The 19,212-nt window shown below is 42.5% G+C and overlaps 1 protein-coding gene across 1 annotated transcript in view; it reads left to right on the plus strand.

Moving 5' to 3' along the window:
- Window positions 1–1,978: 1,978 nt before the first annotated feature.
- atp11a (ATPase phospholipid transporting 11A) overlaps window positions 1,979–19,212 on the plus strand; it is a 49,559-nt gene continuing 32,325 nt past the window's right edge. Inside the window, exon 1 of the mRNA XM_069675023.1 lies at window positions 1,979–2,255. Within this exon, the coding sequence (XP_069531124.1) occupies window positions 2,211–2,255 (45 nt within the window). The 5' untranslated portion in view covers window positions 1,979–2,210. The remainder of the gene's footprint in view (window positions 2,256–19,212) is intronic.

Below are 19,212 nucleotides of genomic sequence, written 5' to 3' on the forward strand. Positions count from 1 at the left end.
AGTTTTGCACATCAAATCAGATAAATAAATGACTATACGACCAAGCCAAACTGGAAAAAGTTTTATAGACATACTAAACACTAAAATAATTTATAGTGTAGTACAATTCATAAAGTTAACCAATAAACAAAGTATAAAATAAAAAGTAAAGATAGAGATAGGACTGCCTCATCTGATTTCTTGCCTAAAAATTAGACAAAGCTACAAATCTATTTAAAGTGATTATTGTCTCGTATTAATATGGAAAGTAACCACCAGCATTTGGTGCTTAATGGAGGATAGGCCAAGTTATTTAAACAATTTAAAAGTATTTAAATAAGTATAGCCTTTGAATTCACACACATGCATTTTAAATGGGAAGAATAGGGCTGTTAAAAGAAATAATAGGCTTATTGTTCTTTTACAGGAAAAACTAAATGATGTGTAGAGCCTGTTTCAGACACATATTAGAGTATGAAAACAAAGTGATCATTGTCCCTGTGCATTGGTCCTTCTCACATGGACGTCCTGTAAACCATTAGACTCCATATGCTGATTCAAATTTGGACGCAAGTTTTGAGAAATACACTTCTGTCTTACGAGCTATTGCATGTTAATTATACATTTAGCCTAACTGTCTGTCTTGAGTAAATTTTAATAGGTTTTCTTAGCAAATCTGAACGTGTAAATAATCATGTAGTCAACCATAGTAAAACAGTTTGTAGTATTACAAAAAGTCCAACTATAAAAGTAATAATAATGATATCCTTTTTTTAAATAATCTTGTTCAAAAAACAAAGAACTAAATTGCACTTGAATCCATTTTAAATTAACTTATAGGCTACTTTTTGTCCGTAACAATATTTCTTAAAGAAAAATGTTAAATAGCGCGATTATGAGTTTTACTTTGAAGGTTTTAACCGGATATGGTTGTTGTTACTTTTTTGACCTTGACGCGAGTGTTCGAACATAACCCGCCGAAATGCGTCTCCAGGAAACAGAGGATGGACAAATGCATGAAAACATTTCCCGCCGGAAACACAGCACCCTTAACTGTAGTTCTGACCCTTCTGACCCGCCAAACAGTCGACATTCACAAACAGATGGCTTAATAATGCATTCATTACTTTTATTTATTTTTTTATTATCAATAATCCTAATAATGTATATTCTATCATAAAAGAATACGTAATTTTACTTACTTTTATACCTTTTTATACTAATTTTAAATACTTTGGTATTGCTAATACTACTGCTTTGTTGTATTTTCCAAACATTTAATGATTTTTTACTTTCATGCTTTGGCAACATTGTTCCTGAAACTCCGGAAACATGCTAATGCAGCCTTTGAATATAATTGAATTAAATATTAAACCAGTTCAACTAAACCCTTATTGAAAAATTTGGCAGGGGAGTGCGAACTTTTGTCTTTCAAAATAAAAGTTAAATGTGATGTTTAGAACATTTTGGGGGATCTGAAATTAGAAATTAGTCATGTTGGGAAAAGACAATTTCATTTTTCAAAAATCTTTTCAGCACCATCTGGGTGGACAGCACCACTTGGGTGTTGGGGTGTCCCTAAATGCCCCCTCCTCCACCCGCCCCCCAACAAAACCACACACACACACACACACACAAACACACACATTCATAACTTTATCAACGGTCCTCTCATCTCTTATTTTGAAATTTGCTGCACCATCGCGCTACAAAAACTTAATTAATCTCCTAATTAACTCAAACATCCAATCACTTACCAAAATCACAAGCGTGCGCATGCGCTCATCTCCAGTCAGAGCTACCAGCACCACCTGGCTCTTCGTGACGTAGATGAAAGAAAAGCTCCTTTCGCCGCGGCGCGAGACAAGCAGATTATTAGTAGGCGCTGTGAGGGGGAGAGGAAGCGCGAGGGAGGAGGAGAGACCTGATACTAGTTTCTTCCTCAGTGTCTCAGGAGGAGCAGCACACTTGTCTGTGCCTGTTTGAACTGTATGAAGCCGCTCACACTCACAGACACTCCTCCTGTTTCTAGTGAAGCGTAGGTGAGTTCAGGTTGGGAGCAGCTTTTTTTTTCCGGACTGAGACTCTTTTTTTCACTTCAGGAAGAAGACACGGGAGTGAAAGTCATGGACAAAGGAGGAGAATTAAAAAGAAGTTACCCCCTTCCGTGAAGTAACCTTTGGAAAAACGACTGAAGAAGAATAAGTGTCCGGAGAGGAAAGAGGAACAAGATGGGGATGGATTTCAGCACTCTTCGGAACCTCATCAGCAGATATGTAAGTTTTTAAAGCCCTCCATGTGTTCTCTTTTACTTATTCTTTATCGCTTGTCATCTGCACACCAAAGCTCTTTATAATGTCCGTGGATAAACAGAAAATGTGTGAGGTTTTATCTACTATTGGTTTCAAATTCCGCCGAAGCAGCTACTCATCCGGATTAAGTTTCACTCGCGAAAGGGAGTGGAAAGAAGAAGCTCATTGAGAAATGAGTGGGAAACTGACTGACGCTTGAAAATCACTAGAAACTGTGATTAATCTTATAGGAAGTTTTGTATTTAATTTTGTTTATTTTGCGTCAAACACTGTCAGTTTGAAGTTAACAATTCGGCCGAGTGAAAACCCCTTTAAATGACACCAAACCCCGTTCAAATACAGTGAATTTTCTACGTTGTAGTGCATTATCTATCATTAACATACCATGATGAATTGAAAACTTATTTCATAAAAAGAATAAAGAATAAAAGAGCTGTTTCGTTAGGTACGTTTACTGAATTAATCTGTTACTTTTGATTACTAAGGTATTTCCTTGAGAGATGTTATGTATTTCCTTATAGCCAAACGTGTGTTAAAACGTCCGATTTTTGAATGACGTTTGGCACACACAAATTTTGCCTTTTATCTGGCGTCTTAAAAACAGGAAGTGCTGCAATAATTCTCTTAAGGAACAAATCGGTAAACAAATCAGAGTGTCACTTAGATAAGTGAAAGGTGGAGTCACCTATCATCACCTGTTGTAATGTAGTGTTCTGGAAAGTAGGCTAAATACCGAGGCATGACAGAACTTGCCAAGAGATGCAGAAATACTCAACTCAAAGTCTATTTTATTTTGAAAATCCATGCACTTTCTGCATAGCATATTTTGCACAGTTTGAACTGGTATGAACTCCTTTGAGCGCCATTCACTCTAAGTTACTCCCCTCCTTCTCCCCGTTGAACAAATGGAGCCCAATCAGTCACATGAATTATGTAACCCTTGTGTTTTCCCGCTGCTCGTAGAATCGATGGGCAGCAGAGGAGCATCCAGCCTGTATGAGTTGCATTAGGCTCCACGGTAATGTGTTTGACAATAATCCAGACAGAGCCAGCCCCGCTCACATGAGAGCCAGCCAGGTTTATACCCCGGCTCCACACTCAGCTGAGGCTTAGACACAGCCTCCCAAATGGCAGATAACATAAACTCCCTGCTGGCGTGGAGGCTGAAATGGAGCCTTTGTAGTAAGAAGCATGCAGAGACAAGCATGTGATGGTAGGATGTGGGATGCCGAGGAGGTCTAATTGCTCTGGATAACTGCTTTAGACAAATGGGTCGGGGTGGAATTGATTGTTGTGCTGCTGCAAAAAAAGAGACGGTTTGCTGAATGCTTAAGATCAGAGTTAGGAACATTTATCCGGCTGCCAATACCTCGGCTTTATGAGATATCAGTCAATACTTAGAGCCTCTCCCTCTGATCACATCTGTAGAATGAAACTATGTATAAACTCAATGTTTATTTAAGCTTTATCAATCTATTTCCTGTTCTCTAAAGGATGCTACACTGAGATAGCAGCGTCTTTTTTATTTAAAGGACAAGAAGGAAATGAAAAGATAAATCAAACATCTCTGCACGGGACGTCGGAGTATTAGAGCCGAGCATGAGGAAGAACAAGAACTGGGGGATGTCATTAATTCCCATGTTGATTAGATTTTTGGCATTTTTACTTTATTTCAAGAGAATATGGTTTTAATCTCAACATTTTGGCTTTATTCTCAGACTGCAAAAAGACAGAAATAAACTTAATCTTCTGATTTGTATTTATTTATTTATTGACGTTTAATCTTTAACTTGACATAAAGAAAACAGCATCTTTGACATCCAGCATATACCTTGAAAAGACACCTGTTTCAAGTCTCAAAAACAAACATTGTGAAGCTCGAAATATATGCAGAAATGGACAAGATTTGGTTTTCAAAATAAAAGCTTATACTGTTAGACACAAGCGCTGGAAACAGGGTTCTTCCCCTGGCATCAGAAGAAGCTCTCTCACCTCGCGGTCTTGCCACTGTTGCTGCATCTTGCGCGAAACAAAGAACAAATTCGCTGTGTTATGTTCTTCTGTATTTACGCGACAGTGGCCAGAACTTCAATGCAAGTCATAGCATCGCGCCGGAAAGGGGGCGGAGATTAGTGTGCCGACCAGGTTTTGTGTTCCCATCGATGCCGATCAGAGCCAAGGCGATAATTACCCGGGTCTCCTGCAGAGTCATGTGACCCGGGTCTGAATGCTGATTGGAACCTTTCCCACTAAAGTAGCTGTCACATCAGTGACCTGGGCCCGGATCCGTGTACACTTCACCCCAAAGTCCGGTTCGTTTGATTAGTGTGAACACTGTGTGCCGTACTCGGGCACGGTTTGTTGATCGTAGAAATGTAGGTGAGAGGGTCGTTCTGAATAATAGTAGGCATAGTGCGAAGGTCGGCTCCATTGCACGGGCTTGGGATCACGCGATTCGCACGCTTTTCGACACTTCAGCGACAACATGAACAATGTCCCGTAGTTGATGATACTCTTCTTCTTCTCCTTGTTTTTGAGGTGCATTACCTCCACCTTCTGCTTCAGAGTCCTACCGCAAGTGTGCTCGAAATTACTAATGTGAAAGCTGACCGGCCGGGGAGAGGAGGGGGGGGGGCAAACGTACTCGGGTACGGTACGAAGCAGTCATACCTGATGTAAAAACACCCTGAGCAAAAGCCGGGTGTTAGCGGGTGTTAGCGGGTTTTTGACCAGTGGGAAAACAGTTTAAGAAACAAATATAGAGCAGAGGTACAAGGATGAGGTCAGAGAACATCAGGCACATACACAGGCGCGGCTGATTACACAGACATCCTATCAGTGCTGCTTAAAGACCAAAATAATATATAGTATGAGAGTAAAATGGGGAAAGAAATTCCCTAATCAGACTCCTTTTCCTGTACGTGACAATCCCATTTCATCCAGTGTCTTTCCCCCTCTGTCTTTCTGGAGACGGAGTGTGTAGGTCATCTTTTCCATGGAGCGGAGGTCGTCCTTTTCCAAGCTAAGAAGTCAAACGTTTCCTACTCCTGGCTTCTCAATTATGAAAAATTGTCGCACTTCTATGCCTAATTGAATGTCTTTGGATCTTTGATTGTTCCCACTGACCTTAAATGCATGTTGGATATTTTTCACTATTTTCAGATACTGTGACGAAAAGAAGCAGAAATAAACCCTGATTAAGTTTAGCCGAGGCCTCATTGTGCCTCTTACACACCAGTTGTCCTCCTGACAGCGCGCCTCTCTATAGCCGCCCTCTGATGAGGTGACCGCGGAGGCTGTTATACAATAGCTATCTCTTAAAGTGTAACATGTAGAGCTGTAGTCTTTGTGGCTGTCACTGCTGTCCTGCTGAATGAGAACAAAATGTAATCACAGTGACACGCCGGGGCACCGAGACCTCCTGTACTCGTACTGTATTCACCCGGCTCGTTTCCCTTCTTCTCCTGTCCTCGTCTGAGGGAAGTTTGAGGATCTGAAAGTCTCATTTGTTGTTGTAAATATAGATTCTTAAGTGTTGTCATTAAAAGTCTTATTTCTAACCCTTTCGTTCCTCTTGCATGTTCACGTTACTGAACGCATCACATCACTTTTAACGGTTCATTTCCTGTTTTTGGGTGTCGATAGCAAACCTTAAATCCAAAGAAATGCATCGTTTTCTTTGCTTTGGTTTCAATTCTGCAACATAGATTTTCCATCTCTTCTCCCAGTCGCTTCTCCGGTCTCGTCCTCTCATTTTCCTCGTGTTTTGTTAAAAGAACGCACAAATTCGTAGGTGGATAACGGCGTCTTTGGTCTCACCTCTTGATGGATTAATCAGACATCCAAACAGAACTTTCAAAATAAAAGCTTTTGCAGGCAGACACATGCGGTATAAGTCTAAGTTTTTATAGCGCTGAAATGAAAGATTGGATTTCTCCTATTGCAAAGTTACTACAAAGCCGTACTTAAAACAAAGAAGGCTGCATCCCAAATATTAGAGCAGATGATGTTGTGGACCAGGAAGCATTTGGGCGATGCAGAGGGGCTGCAGGTTCTTGCACAAAATGCATCCTGGTACATGCACATGTGGATCATTGCAATGGATGTTTGTTCTCTGCATAAACTTCCTCCTAAAAGGTGGAGAAAATTCCCCTTAAGAATTCTTGAAATACCGTTCGAACTTAAGGAAGTGGCTTCGCTCTTTAACTCGACTTTAATGTTTGTATAAATTACTCTGATTTTGTTCTGTAGTTTTAGAGCAGTCTTGGACTAGAACTTCCTTTGTTCTATCTTATCTTATCATGTCAGTTTGAAATTTGTAACATTGTACTCCTCTTAGATCTTAATCATTTAGTCTTAATCTTAATCATTTAATCTTAATCTTAATAAATGCATAGTAAACAGTTGCATCACTAGTTTGCAGCTGTGTGTGTGTGCGTGTGTGTGTAGGTGCGTTAAAAGCAGCCGGGCGGGCAGCATTCCTCAGCTGCTGACTAATCTGGAATCCAGGACAGGAAGGGGCTCCTCTCTCTCTGTCTGCCTCTTCCTGCCTCCACCTACCGGATTAAAGGGTTACTGGTGTTCACTGTACCTTCACCCACTTAATCCAGTTTACAGCTATACTCTCAAATCCGAGCCAATCGCTGATCTCCTGCTGCTCCGTCCCCACCTGCTGATTGGTCCATACCTTCGTGCAGCATGGTAACTGATCTGTGCATACGGAGCAAGAGTAACAGTTTAGTGTAAGTGGCTGCTGCTCATATTGTCTCATGCAGGCGTGTAAGTGAGGAGGTGGAATAGAGTAGTAGGCAGGTGACGCAGGGGGCAGCGGATCGCATGAACTCCTCGGCTCCGTCTGCTTGTCAATAATTCATCAGCAGACTGCCTCACAATGTGAGCCGACGTTCGTGCAGCGTGTTGTGGAGTCGTCCTCTGCAGGGAGGCTCAATGTGGGGTCCGGGGACACCCGGGGCTGCTGGAGGGGATTCCTCGGGGTCCTCTGCAAAATTAGAAACAGATAAATGTCATTTATATTTGCTTAGGTTGGAATCATAGCAAAAAAAAAATTATAATTGCAGGTTTATGTTTAACCTCTAATGATGCAGTCTGGACTACATTTACATGGAGTCCTAGCAGTGCCATAAATTAAAATATCTGTAAATCAGAAAGAAAATATTAAAAAAAAGTTTTAAAAAAGGGGAAAAATAAAAGAATCAACAAGTGCATTTTAAAAAATGTGGAAATATCTTAAAAGTAGTAAATAAAAAATAATTAAATGTGGAAATATAAAGACACAAAATATGAAAGAATAATTAGAAGCACTTTCATTTACTTTTTGGGCAGGAAGACCCACCCATAGTCAGTTGATTGACAGCTTGACCCTTCGAAGAATAGCAAAGGCAATAGGGAAAAGAATAAAGAAAAATGCAGGGATAAATAACATAAAATAAATGACATCACATGAAAATAAGTAAATAAAAATGTAAAAAGTAGAAAAAATGACAAATTATGTGCTAAAGTTTAACAAATATATATTATATTAAACAAATGAAGGTGTCTTTAGATTTTCACATTTATTTTCTACAAAAAAAAAATAAGCCAGAGGAGAAGAAATAACAATCGTAAAATTGCCAGAAAAAAAATCAGAAATTCTCCGACATTGAAATCACAAATTTTTGATAAAAAACTCGAAGGTTTTAGCTAGCTTAGGACCCGCACGCTGATGATCTTGACATGCTAATAGATAAATTATTTCACTAAAGGTAAACTTACCTGATGAAGGCATGCTCAGTACTGTTGCACCTCCTCACTCACGTGTGCATGTGGCATTCCCTGTTTACTGGCAGCGCCTGTGGCGTCACCAGGTTGATCCAAAGTGAAACAACGTGGTTTCTATAAACCTGATTTACTAGTTTATGTTTCTTGCAGATTTGTGACTTTATAATCTCAGAATTTACGAGTTTTATTCTCACAAATTTGCCTTTTTTTCTCTGAATATTACTCCTCTTCTCTGGTTCATGTTTGTCTTATTCTTTGACGTGTATTCTTTTTTTTCTTTTAATGGCTTTTTTAGCTTTTCCTTCATGATGCTTCATATGTTGGCTGTTTTGATGCAGCTGTTCTCCAAACAGAATGCAGATGAACACGTTAAAAATGTTATTTAATGGTAAAATTTGAATATTTTTTGTTTTTCTGAGGACTACTTTAAATTAAGTGAAGCATCTAAAGACTGCACTGACTTTCTACAGAGGAAAACAGGACAAGACAGAATACACTGATTATTTAAAGGCCCTATGTTGTTGTTGTTGTTTTAGTTTGAGGAAAGGTAGACTTTTATTTTGAAGGGCTTCCATGTTGTTGTGAAGCTGTAGTTGTTCATGTGTTTGCCCACAGCGGCAGGTTTCCTCTCAGCCCTCTGCTAATCATTTAACACCCGCTCGTCCATACTGTCCACAATCCACGGAGAGCAGCAGGTTAACGTCTTTACCTGGAGGATTTACAGGCTCTCACTAAGCCACACGGTCTGCTTAGTATTGTTTCACTGACTGAGTGGATGCTGCTTCACTTTCAGATTACATACTGCAATCCCTTTGTGTCTGTTTCAAGTCATGTTTCTAGTTTAAATAACCATCAACTAAATCAGCAACAACCGACCGGCCGTGTTCTCTCAGGGGCTGCACACACTAACATTGAGACTCCCCGGTTATCCCAGCTTGCAGTCCAGGCGCTAACTGAGCTAACAAGCTAACAACAAAGATTAAAGCAATCTGTCCATCAGAAAACGTTGTAATACGGACGCAGTTAGCCGTGCATTGATCCATTGCACTTGTGAGCCCTTCGAAATTAAGATATTTCTCAGTAACCAGTTGCGTATTTTCAAAGGTCAAAGGTCGTGGGATTCATTCTTTTTCCCTGGTTAATTCATTGGACTATCTACGAGGCTTAAACAGATACACTTATCCAGTTTTTCACGATGAAATGAAGCTAATTTGTTTGTTTTAGCTTCTTTAGCCGACAACTTTAATATAAGAACTCAAAAGTAAAGTTTAAAGCTGCTTGTTTAAAAACTGCTGATACGTAAAATCCATGAAATAATGCTCTCATGGCTTTTTAATACATTTTATATCCTCCTCATGTTGCCTGAGCTGTACCTGCAGCAGACTGAGCTCCATTAAAGGTTGTATCAGTTGTTGCCGTTACATTAACGGTGTATTACAGCCCTTTGAACAAGCCGACAGGTGATGGATCGCCCGGGGTTAATGGTGCAGAGAGGCCTCTATCCAAAGAGAGAGGCTGACACGGCGAGACAGAGACGTTGTTTGAACTCGGGTCATCATAATAACTTTGCTCCGGGGGGGAAAGTGCTGAGGGGGGCAGGTACACCTTAATGTTCCCCCCATCAGAGGGAGTGATAGCCGGTCGACTCACCGCTGGAACATTTCCCCGCGGCCCCTCGTGTCCGACAGGAAGAAGAGTGGAGTGAGAGTGAACTCATCATCTTCCTGAATGCTGACGGTGCACTTTGATGACATCACACCCCCCTCCCTCCTCCATTTAGCATGAACGTCTCTCCCCTTTCTCCTCCCTTTGCTTTGTTTTCTTAAGGCATTAGCGGGACGTCACTATTGAACTATTGATCACTAGGATTATTGGTTTGTAGCACTCACCTCTTAGTGTTCGCTCACACAGGAAGTGATGCTGATTTGTGCCGAATTGCAAGAAATTCATCCCATTGTTGTTGACCTCTGCCCATTAGGACCTTAAGGGTACATTCATACGCTCATCCTGAATCTGGGAAGTGATGACATGACTGAAAACCTGTAAAAGCTCAGTGATGCAGGACTTTAAGAAGCATGGAAATATGGGATTCAAACGTCTGTGTTTGGTAACCACTGTTAGCTCTGTTAGCTCTGTTAGCTCTACGAGATTGAGTTTGAGTTCATGAATGGAATGCAAAGTTGAAGTAAAGGTTATGTTAAGTTCAAACATAGTTTTTCTCGTCATTGTATTTGGACCTGCAGGGAGGGAGTAAAATCAGTTCAGACATTTCTTCTATCAGGCCACAGGTACATGAATGAATGCACAGGTGTATTTGCTGCCGTCTCTGTTGCATCTGCAAATGCAAACGTCCCTAATAGTTCATCCTTGTTACCTGTACTGTACCTTTCTGCACCTGTGGGAATTGACAACCTTCTTCCTCCTCCTCTTTTTCTTCTTCTTCCTTCCTTTCTTCTTCTTCTTTGTCTTCTTCTTCTTTGCTCCTCCTCCTCCTCCTCCTCTTCTGCTTCTTCTCCCCCTCCTCCTCCCCCCTCCCCCTCCTCTTCTTCGTCTTCTCCTCTGCCTCCTCTTCTTCTTCTTCGTCTTCTCCTCCACCTCCTCATCTTCTTTTTCGTCTTCTCCTCCGCCTCCTCTTCTTCTTTTTCGTCTTCTCCTCCGCCTCCTCGTCTTCTTCATCATCTTCTCCTCCGCCTCCTCTTCTCCTTCTTCGCTTTCTCCTCCCCCCTCCTCTTCCTCTTCTTCGTGTTCTCCTCCGCCTCCTCGTCTTCTTTTTCGTTTTCTCCTCCGCCTCCTCTTTCTCTTCTTCGTCTTCTCCTCGCCTCCTCTTCCTCTTCTTCGTCTTCTCCTCCGCCTCCTCTTTCTCTTCTTCGTCTTCTCCTCCGCCTCCTCTTCCTCTTCTTCGTCTTCTCCTCCGCCTCCTCTTTCTCTTCTTCGTCTTCTCCTCCGCCTCCTCTTTCTCTTCTTCGTCTTCTCCTCCGCCTCCTCTTCCTCTTCTTCGTCTTCTCCTCGCCTCCTCTTTCTCTTCTTCGTCTTCTCCTCCGCCTCCTCTTCCTCTTCTTCGTCTTCTCCTCGCCTCCTCTTCTTCTTCTTCGCCTTCTCCTCCGCCTCCTCTTCTTCTTCTTCTTCGTCTTCTCCTCCCCCCTCCTCTTCTTCTTCTTCGTCTTCTCCTCCCCCCTCCTCTTCCTCTTCTTCGTGTTCTCCTTCGCCTCCTCTTCCTCTTCTTCGTGTTCTCCTCCGCCTCCTCGTCTTCTTTTTCGTGTTCTCCTCCGCCTCCTCTTTCTCTTCTTCGTCTTCTCCTCGCCTCCTCTTCTTCTTCTTCGTCTTCTCCTCCGCCTCCTCTTCCTCTTCTTCGTCTTCTCCTCCGCCTCCTCTTCCTCTTCTTCATCTTCTCCTCACCTCCTCTTCTTCTTCTTCGCCTTCTCCTCCGCCTCCTCTTCTTCTTCTTCATCTTCTCCTCCCCCGTCCTCTTCTTCTTCGTCTTCTCCTCGCCTCCTCTTTCTCTTCTTCGTCTTCTCCTCCGCCTCCTCTTCCTCTTCTTCGTCTTCTCCTCGCCTCCCCTTCTTCTTCTTCGCCTTCTCCTCCGCCTCCTCTTCCTCTTCTTCGTCTTCTCCTCGCCTCCCCTTCTTCTTCTTCGCCTTCTCCTCCGCCTCCTCTTCCTCTTCTTCGTCTTCTCCTCGCCTCTTCTTCTTCTTCTTCGTCTTCTCCTCCCCCCTCCTCTTCTTCTTCTTCATGTTCTCCTCCCCCGTTCTCTTCTTCTTTGTCCTCTTCTCCCCCCTCCTTTTCTCTTTCTTCTTCTTCTCCTTCTTCCAGAAATTGAGATTCAGTGACAGTAACATATTAGAACAGTAATTGTTTTCACAGGACAGACAGGTACCTCTGTAAGAATAACACTGTCTGACATCTGAGTAGTTTTTCTTTCACTGATTCATCACAGAATCTGGAGCTGGTGCAGGAACGCCTGAGACTCAAAAGCTTTTCAGTGACACGAGTGGAGCCACTTGTGCAGCTCAAACCGCTGAAACAAGCTGCAGGTTACGATCCACTTCCTGCAGGCGCGTTTGTTGCAGAGTTGCATTTGAATGTTCAGATCAGTGGAGTGAGTTTCGCAGCTGAACAACTTGTGCACACGGAACAACATCGATTACTCTGTAACATTATCAATGCGCTTTGGCAGCCACCATGAAGTAGGCGACTGTGATCGTCTCTAACTGCTCTGTCAGGCTGCCAGAACAGAGTGATATAACACTCACTGCACTCTGATACGTCTGTGAGAGAACCGACATGGCATGTTGTCACTTTACGTGACAATGACAGGACTACATTTCTGCTGTAAAAGTCTGCAGTGCGTGATTGACATGTGACGTAAAAGTGTTGAAAGTGGTTCTTAAAAAGGAGAATTAGTTGGCTCATTTAAAGATGCAGGATGATCCAGAAGCGGGAACAGGTATAACACAGGAGAACAATATAAATAATGGAACAAAGGTCACATAAATGTATCTCTCCGCTTGAACCCAACTGACCTCACTAAATCCTTTAAACCTGCGTGAAGCATTTTAGCATTAATAAATAATCACCACATGAATATTTCAGTGTAATTGCCCCAAACAAAAGAGGCCGCCTCTAAATTTGCAACCCAGCAGAACGTTTATTTATACTGTGACCCCCCCCAGGTAAGAAGAGGCCTTCAATCTGCAGCAAAAAGCTTCACGCTAACGGCACAAACTCAGCGATCAAATCAGTTTTTACATCAGAAACTAAACTTGTCCTTTGCAGACAAATTTCGGGTCCCAGTCATCTCCATCGATGTATCCCGGCTGTCTTAAGTCCGTCAGCTTAGCGTGGCTGGAGTTAGCGCAAGTGAACAATTTGAAGTAGGGAGGAAGGAAACGTGTTGCTAGCAGCCTGTAGCATTAGCTCGTAATGCTAACTAGGGCAATTATGACCTGAATCGCTGCAGATATCACAAAAGTCTGCACGCACAAGAGCTACTGTGTTTGTTCTTCTTCTTGCCAACTTCCACGAGGAGCATGATGGGAAATAATCTCAGGAATTGTGCGTCTTGCAAATAATGACCCTGCACGATACCCAGTCTTTGCAAACTCTTTACCACTTAAGGTTTTTTTTTTTCAATGGCAGAAGTAAAAGGAGCAAAAGCACAATGTGGGTATTTCTTAGAATAAAAAAGCAGAGGCTTTAAGCAGCAATTTTGCGGATTGACAAACATTTATACAGTTTTCAGCAGGTCAAAAGTGCCAATTTAATTCCTTCCATAATGCAAATATTGTAGCTCAACCTGATGAACGTTATTTTCTTTGCAGTGTTGTTTTCCTCAATGAATCTGGTGTGCCTTACCATGGAAAGTAAGGGACACAATGCTCACTATTCAAGGCCTTTTGTTGGCTTGTCTTGCATATTTATCTCCTTTAAATCTCTGTTAGTGTGGGTGTTGCCGTGGTGCAGCTGAGTCAATTTCCTCTGATGTTTTATGTTGTCTTAACGATGTTGTAATCTGCAGCAGCATCTTGCACATAGTTAAAGATCGCACTGGTGGGCAGCGTGGTTCTTCTTGCAGGATTTGTGCATCAAACCAGCACATCCAAATGATTTCACTGGTTCATGACCAGTTCTTCTGCTCTGCAGCTGCAGCAGCTAAAACACTGAGTGCATTTAACAGCAGGGTAAATATTTCTCCTTTAGTCCCACTTTCTTTTAACTGCTGGAAAATGTAACTTAACTTCCAGGAATCCGTTCCCACCGTGGTATTCGGCTCTGGTCAGGTGACCGGTCTCATGAGGGCCACATGATGCCATTAGGCTCCCCCCAGTCTGGGATCTTTATTCACCCGTGGAGATGTGATCATCACACTTGATGCCTGGTAGTTTCTGATACGGAGGAGGGGAAAATATCATCAGCTGTGTCGTTATTAGACTGTGACAGACGGCAGTCAGAGAAGGCAGCATCTAAAGAAAGAGAGGATGACTCAGACAGTGAGATAATAAAGTCAGTGGGAGACAGAGAGGGACCGTAACTCTGCTGGTTTTTCAGGGAGATAATAAAGAACACGCTGACCATATAGTAATTCTCTCCTCGTACACACTCCTCGAGTGTGGGTGTATTTGTCTTGCAGGGTGACGTGAAAGGGCAGCAGGATTCACGGGGACATGTGCCAATGAAACACCGTGAATAGCACCGAACAGAACAGAACAGAGAGCAGTAAAGCTGAACAAAAGCAGAGAATAAATTGGCCTACATTGATGTAAAAGGAGAACAGAACAAACTCTTTGTGGTGCAACTGGAAGTACAGGTTGTTGGGTAAAGTTGCGCTCCTCTTTCATAGCTGAAGATCGATGAAGCAGAATCGGAGACGTCACCTTATTCGATCCACTCATTCCTCTTTCTTTTAAAAATCTGGTGCCTACATTACCCACAATGCACCTCAACGGCAACAGTTTCTTTGGAAATTTGTTTTGCTTGTAGTAGCTAATGTAGCTTTTAGCTGCTAGCCTTATGCAGCGATAGGGTGCAAGCTCCAGAGGTAACATCTCCATCCTCTGATCAACTTAGTCTCCGCCTTACGTGACATCACATGAGGCAACTTATCACATTCCTTGAGGAGCGACCACAACTTTTTTTTCATATATGAAATACCCTGCGAGTTAGAAGTTGACCTAACCACTGTGAACACGTGTTGAAGTTTTGGACTGTGGTCGTCGCCATCTTGGTTTTTGGAGACGGAAGTGACCATATTTGGGCAAGAGGGAAGAAACGCGTTGAAACGCCTGGTTGACAGGTGGCTTTGGCAGCAACTTTTCAAACACAATAGACATGGGAGGTTCAGTTTTTATTAACTCGAGTTTGTATGAGTCATCACTAAAGAGAGGGCTAACTTCCAGTTAGCACTCCGCTAACATTAATGGAGATTACATTGAACCATGCAGCTCTTCTAGACCTTCTGATTGTTTTAAGACCTAACTGATCAATTTGTGATAGCAAAGCGAGTCGCTTCGCAGGTTTGTGACGCTCGTTTTCCCATCACAGTATGCGTAAAAAGTGCTTTTTATGTTGGGAGAGCGAATACTGAGTGAGTGATTTGTGTAACTCGAGTGTGGGAGCGAGTACGGAGTTGAAACAAGCGCCAAAGTGTTTGTTTTTCTCGAGGCGAGGCTTATACGGTGGTCTCACCTCAAACTTGCAGTTTGAAGTGGCTCGTAGCAGGTAGGAGGGGTGAGTCAGTGAGCGAGTTATAGGAGAGTAGGACTCGTGACTCGTGAGTCAAGTAAAGGGAGTCGTCCGTTTCAAACGATTGACTCATGACTCTCACATCACTAAAACAGGCGTAGAAAAGCTGGAGTAGATCCAGAGTGTAGCAAACGCTAAGTTATCAGCTAACACTAGTGCTAGCTTGGTTAGCAAGGTGCATCCATTATTTATACTAGCTGCTGTTATAATTTGGATGCTAATTTTAGCAAGCAAAATTCAGGCTTTATACAGAATTTGCTCGCTAAACGGCCAAGCTTTAAGAGTGTCGAAGTAGAATGTTGCACTTTCATCTCCACTAGTTGGTGCTTTTAAAGTGCATTGTTTGCTTTATAAAGAAGGTTAATACCGGCTGAAACAAACATCCTTTTTATTGTGCTGTAGACCTCTTTCTTTACTGAGAACGTCTTAGGAAATACTCATAATTTCATAGCAAAATCCTACCTGGAAGCAGGATGGAAACAGAGAGAGTAGGGTCCACAGAGAGCAAGAGAGAGAGAGAGTCTAGAATTAGGATTACTGCAGTTCTTAATCAGTTGATCATCATGTGATCGATTCAGACTCCCTGGAGCTTTGACCAGCAAACCAGCAGGGTGGACCAGTCTCCAGCAGGCAGGGAGGGAATGGAGGTAGAGACAGAAGAGGGAGAAGAATGGACATAAAAGACCCAATGCTTTTTCAGCTAGCATAACCTATAAGACTACAACCTGGCTGACAGAGCATGCGTGGATTATTAGCGGCCAGTAAGAATGAAGAGGGTGATTCAGGTAAAGCTTTTTTCTTTCGACTTGGTGCATTCTTTACCAGCTCAGCTGTGGCATAAGTTCACATGGTTTGCAGGTACCTTGCGCTAGAGACATACGATCACACTCACCTGACTTTACGTTAGCTTCATACTTCTGTGATATGATGCTGATATTTTCAGAGCGACTGAATAGCTGCCCTTTCAGTAGTTGCCCTTTCACACATGGCCCTCACAGCGGGAGACGAGGGGGGTCTCATGAGGCTGGACATGGCGTAAAAAACATGCTGCCGTCCCTACAACTGGCGAGCAATTTCAGCGTCAGACCCTCACAGCCGGAAGCTCCCAAAATTTAAATGATGCTTCTTCTTCCTGCGTTCAAACATGCAGCCCAACCGGACAATGTTGGGAAAACTTCAGGAGTGCAGCGCATCTGTGAAAGGGGCTAATGACGCATCTCTCTCTCACTAGTGTGTGCCTGAGAGCGTTAGAGAAACTTTGAAATTGGTGTTCCTTTGTTTGTCTGCTGTTCTGCAAAGTTGTTCTGCCTCTGATGCTTCCTAAAATGCACAATGGGTATCGGCTAGTATGCCAGTCAGTGCACTGATCCGGTACAAACATTTAAAGCTCAACTTATGAACTGACATTTTCTAAAGGAAAATCACTGAATTAAGCAACGATAATTTGAGGCAAAGTAAATATAGAAAATAATTGTTGCATTTCTTATTGTATTGCCGCATGGAGATGCATCTTTCTGTTGAATGTTTGTGAGTCATCTCTGGGAACGATTACTGGCAACACAGACAGCGTAATAAACACCATTAAGCAGCCGTGTCCCTGCAGGACCAACATTAGGGAAGTGCTCCCATTAATGAGAACCAGAGAACGTGATAGAACCAAAAGTTGTGATATAAACAAAAACATTAGAAGAACATTGAAAGTATTAAAAGCATTTTTGTGCTTTTCTCCGAGCTCCTGGGAGACGAGCAGACTGCATTACTTTACTGTACACGAGAGCAACAGCTAATGGCACTGTCACCCCGAGGAAGATAAAAACGTCTGAACTGAACAGACGCATCATGAAACCCCACAGGAATGTAATTGTTTACAAAAATACAGATGCAGTCAGGCTTTTACTGTAAGTGCACGAGTCAAGTCAGACCATAAGAGGTGTGTTTACAGTGTTAGTGATGATCTTTGCACAGGTCAGGTACCAGCATCATCTGTAACAAAAACAGGCACTGATAAAAGTTGACATAACTACCACCAAAGAGATTTTAATTAACTCTGTTAAAGTAGGAAATTGAAGCCACTCTCATATCATTCAGTGAAAGCTTAATGGTTTGGGGGCGGAGTCTTGTTGTCACGGCGATGATGCTGGGAAACAGGGCGAGACTCAAGTTCCTGCTCTCAGCCCATAACCCCACACAAAACAGCACATGATAATACATGAATAAAACAACTTGTATGTAATGTTACCATTGGACCAGCTGAAGAGACGTACTGAGGACCTCCACAGACCTGTATTAGAGCTCCTTGACAATAAGGAAATGCAATAACAAAGTCTAGACTCAAGGAAGGCATGGAATCCTTTTTTTCTGCATCTTTTTGAAACAGGATGTTCCTTATTTTTGCAATTTTTTGCGTAGTGGAATATAACCCCCAGATTCTTTGTGGAGGTGCTGGACGCTGGGCTGATGCCATCTAGGGCAGCTATATCAGAAGATGTGTCTCTGAGGTGTTAAAGGCCGAGCACAGTAACTTCAGTGTTGTCGAGTTAGGTTAACTGATTGTTTTATCTGGCTTCAATGATACGTACAATTAAGTGTCATCTGCATAAAAATTAGTTTTTTCTAATGATATTACCCAGAGGGACTATACAGTATGTATACAAGATAAAAAGAATGGACCCTAGCATCGAACCTTGTGGAACTCCATGACTAACTTCATAGAGGACTCATGGTTAATGTGTACCGACTGAAATCCATCTGATGAATAGGTGTTAACCGTTCCTGCTTCAGCGTCCCGACAATAGTCAGAAAGCACAGGGGAGACTTATTGTTGTTCTGCTCCAGGGCCGAAGCTGTAGCTAGCTTCGGGGCTAACTCAAGACACGGGAGCGCGGCTTGAGTCTTGAGGAGTCCTAGGCTTTATTATTTACACACAGCCTTAACTATAACTCATGCACTCACACTTCCTTTCTCTCTCTCTCTCTCTCACTCGCTCTACCACCCACACTCACCCACTAAGCTATTAAAACATAACATAGGATTAAAACTAGCTTAATGTGGTTCCTTAGATGCCAACTAATTGTTCTAGTCTCTGTAACAGGATGTGATGCTCAAATGCTGCCCTGTGACATAACAGGATCAAGAGGAGTCCTTTGTTAAGCAATCAGGAGATCATTTGATACTTTGAGCAGTGCTGTCTCTGTGCTACGGTGGACTCTAAATCCTGACTGATTGATAAGCAACTGTTTTTGATAGCTTGTGATAAAAAAAGCATCCTTCTGAGTTCTTTACACATGCTTTTATTTTGGTAATCATTGAATGTTTCCCTTTTAAAACTAGTATCTGTATTGGTCTTCTAGCCTCCAACATCTTTTCCCATCACGTGACCTGATTGCAGCATTAGGTCAAGTCATGGGGGATCATGTGACGATCAGCCGCCCCTCCCTCACACTTACACTCAGCATGACTCACAATGAAGCAAGCACGAGCATTGTGTAAGTTCAGACCGTATTTATCCACAGGAAATCCACAACAATGGTCCTCCTATATCCAGCTCTGAGGAGAGCCACAGGGGTTGGTCTATTAGCCAGTCTGCCTCATGCATTACCCTCCATCTACTCCACTGAGGGCAATAAATGCTTAAAGAAGCTTATAGTAAGCAATGCCATTAGAGGAGCTTTATGTGGAGAGATGTTGTAATGCAGCTGCAGAGGTTATTCAACTCTTACGCAGATAAAATACCACGGGAAACTTTCATATTTGTACTTATGAGTCCTCACAGCTCGAGCTAGAAGTGATGCGTTCAGCGAGGGAAAGCAGGTGTGTGATCCGTGTTCCCTTCAGAGATCTGCTCTGTGGAAACCAGGCTAATGAATTTCTCTGTATAGCTGACAGAGCACAGAGGTTACGCCGT

The sequence above is a fragment of the Semicossyphus pulcher genome, unplaced genomic scaffold (genome assembly GCF_022749685.1).
Source record: "Semicossyphus pulcher isolate SPU_LCO1_2020_fin unplaced genomic scaffold, fSemPul1.0.p SCAF_24, whole genome shotgun sequence".
In the NCBI taxonomy this organism is placed as follows: domain Eukaryota; kingdom Metazoa; phylum Chordata; class Actinopteri; order Labriformes; family Labridae; genus Semicossyphus; species Semicossyphus pulcher.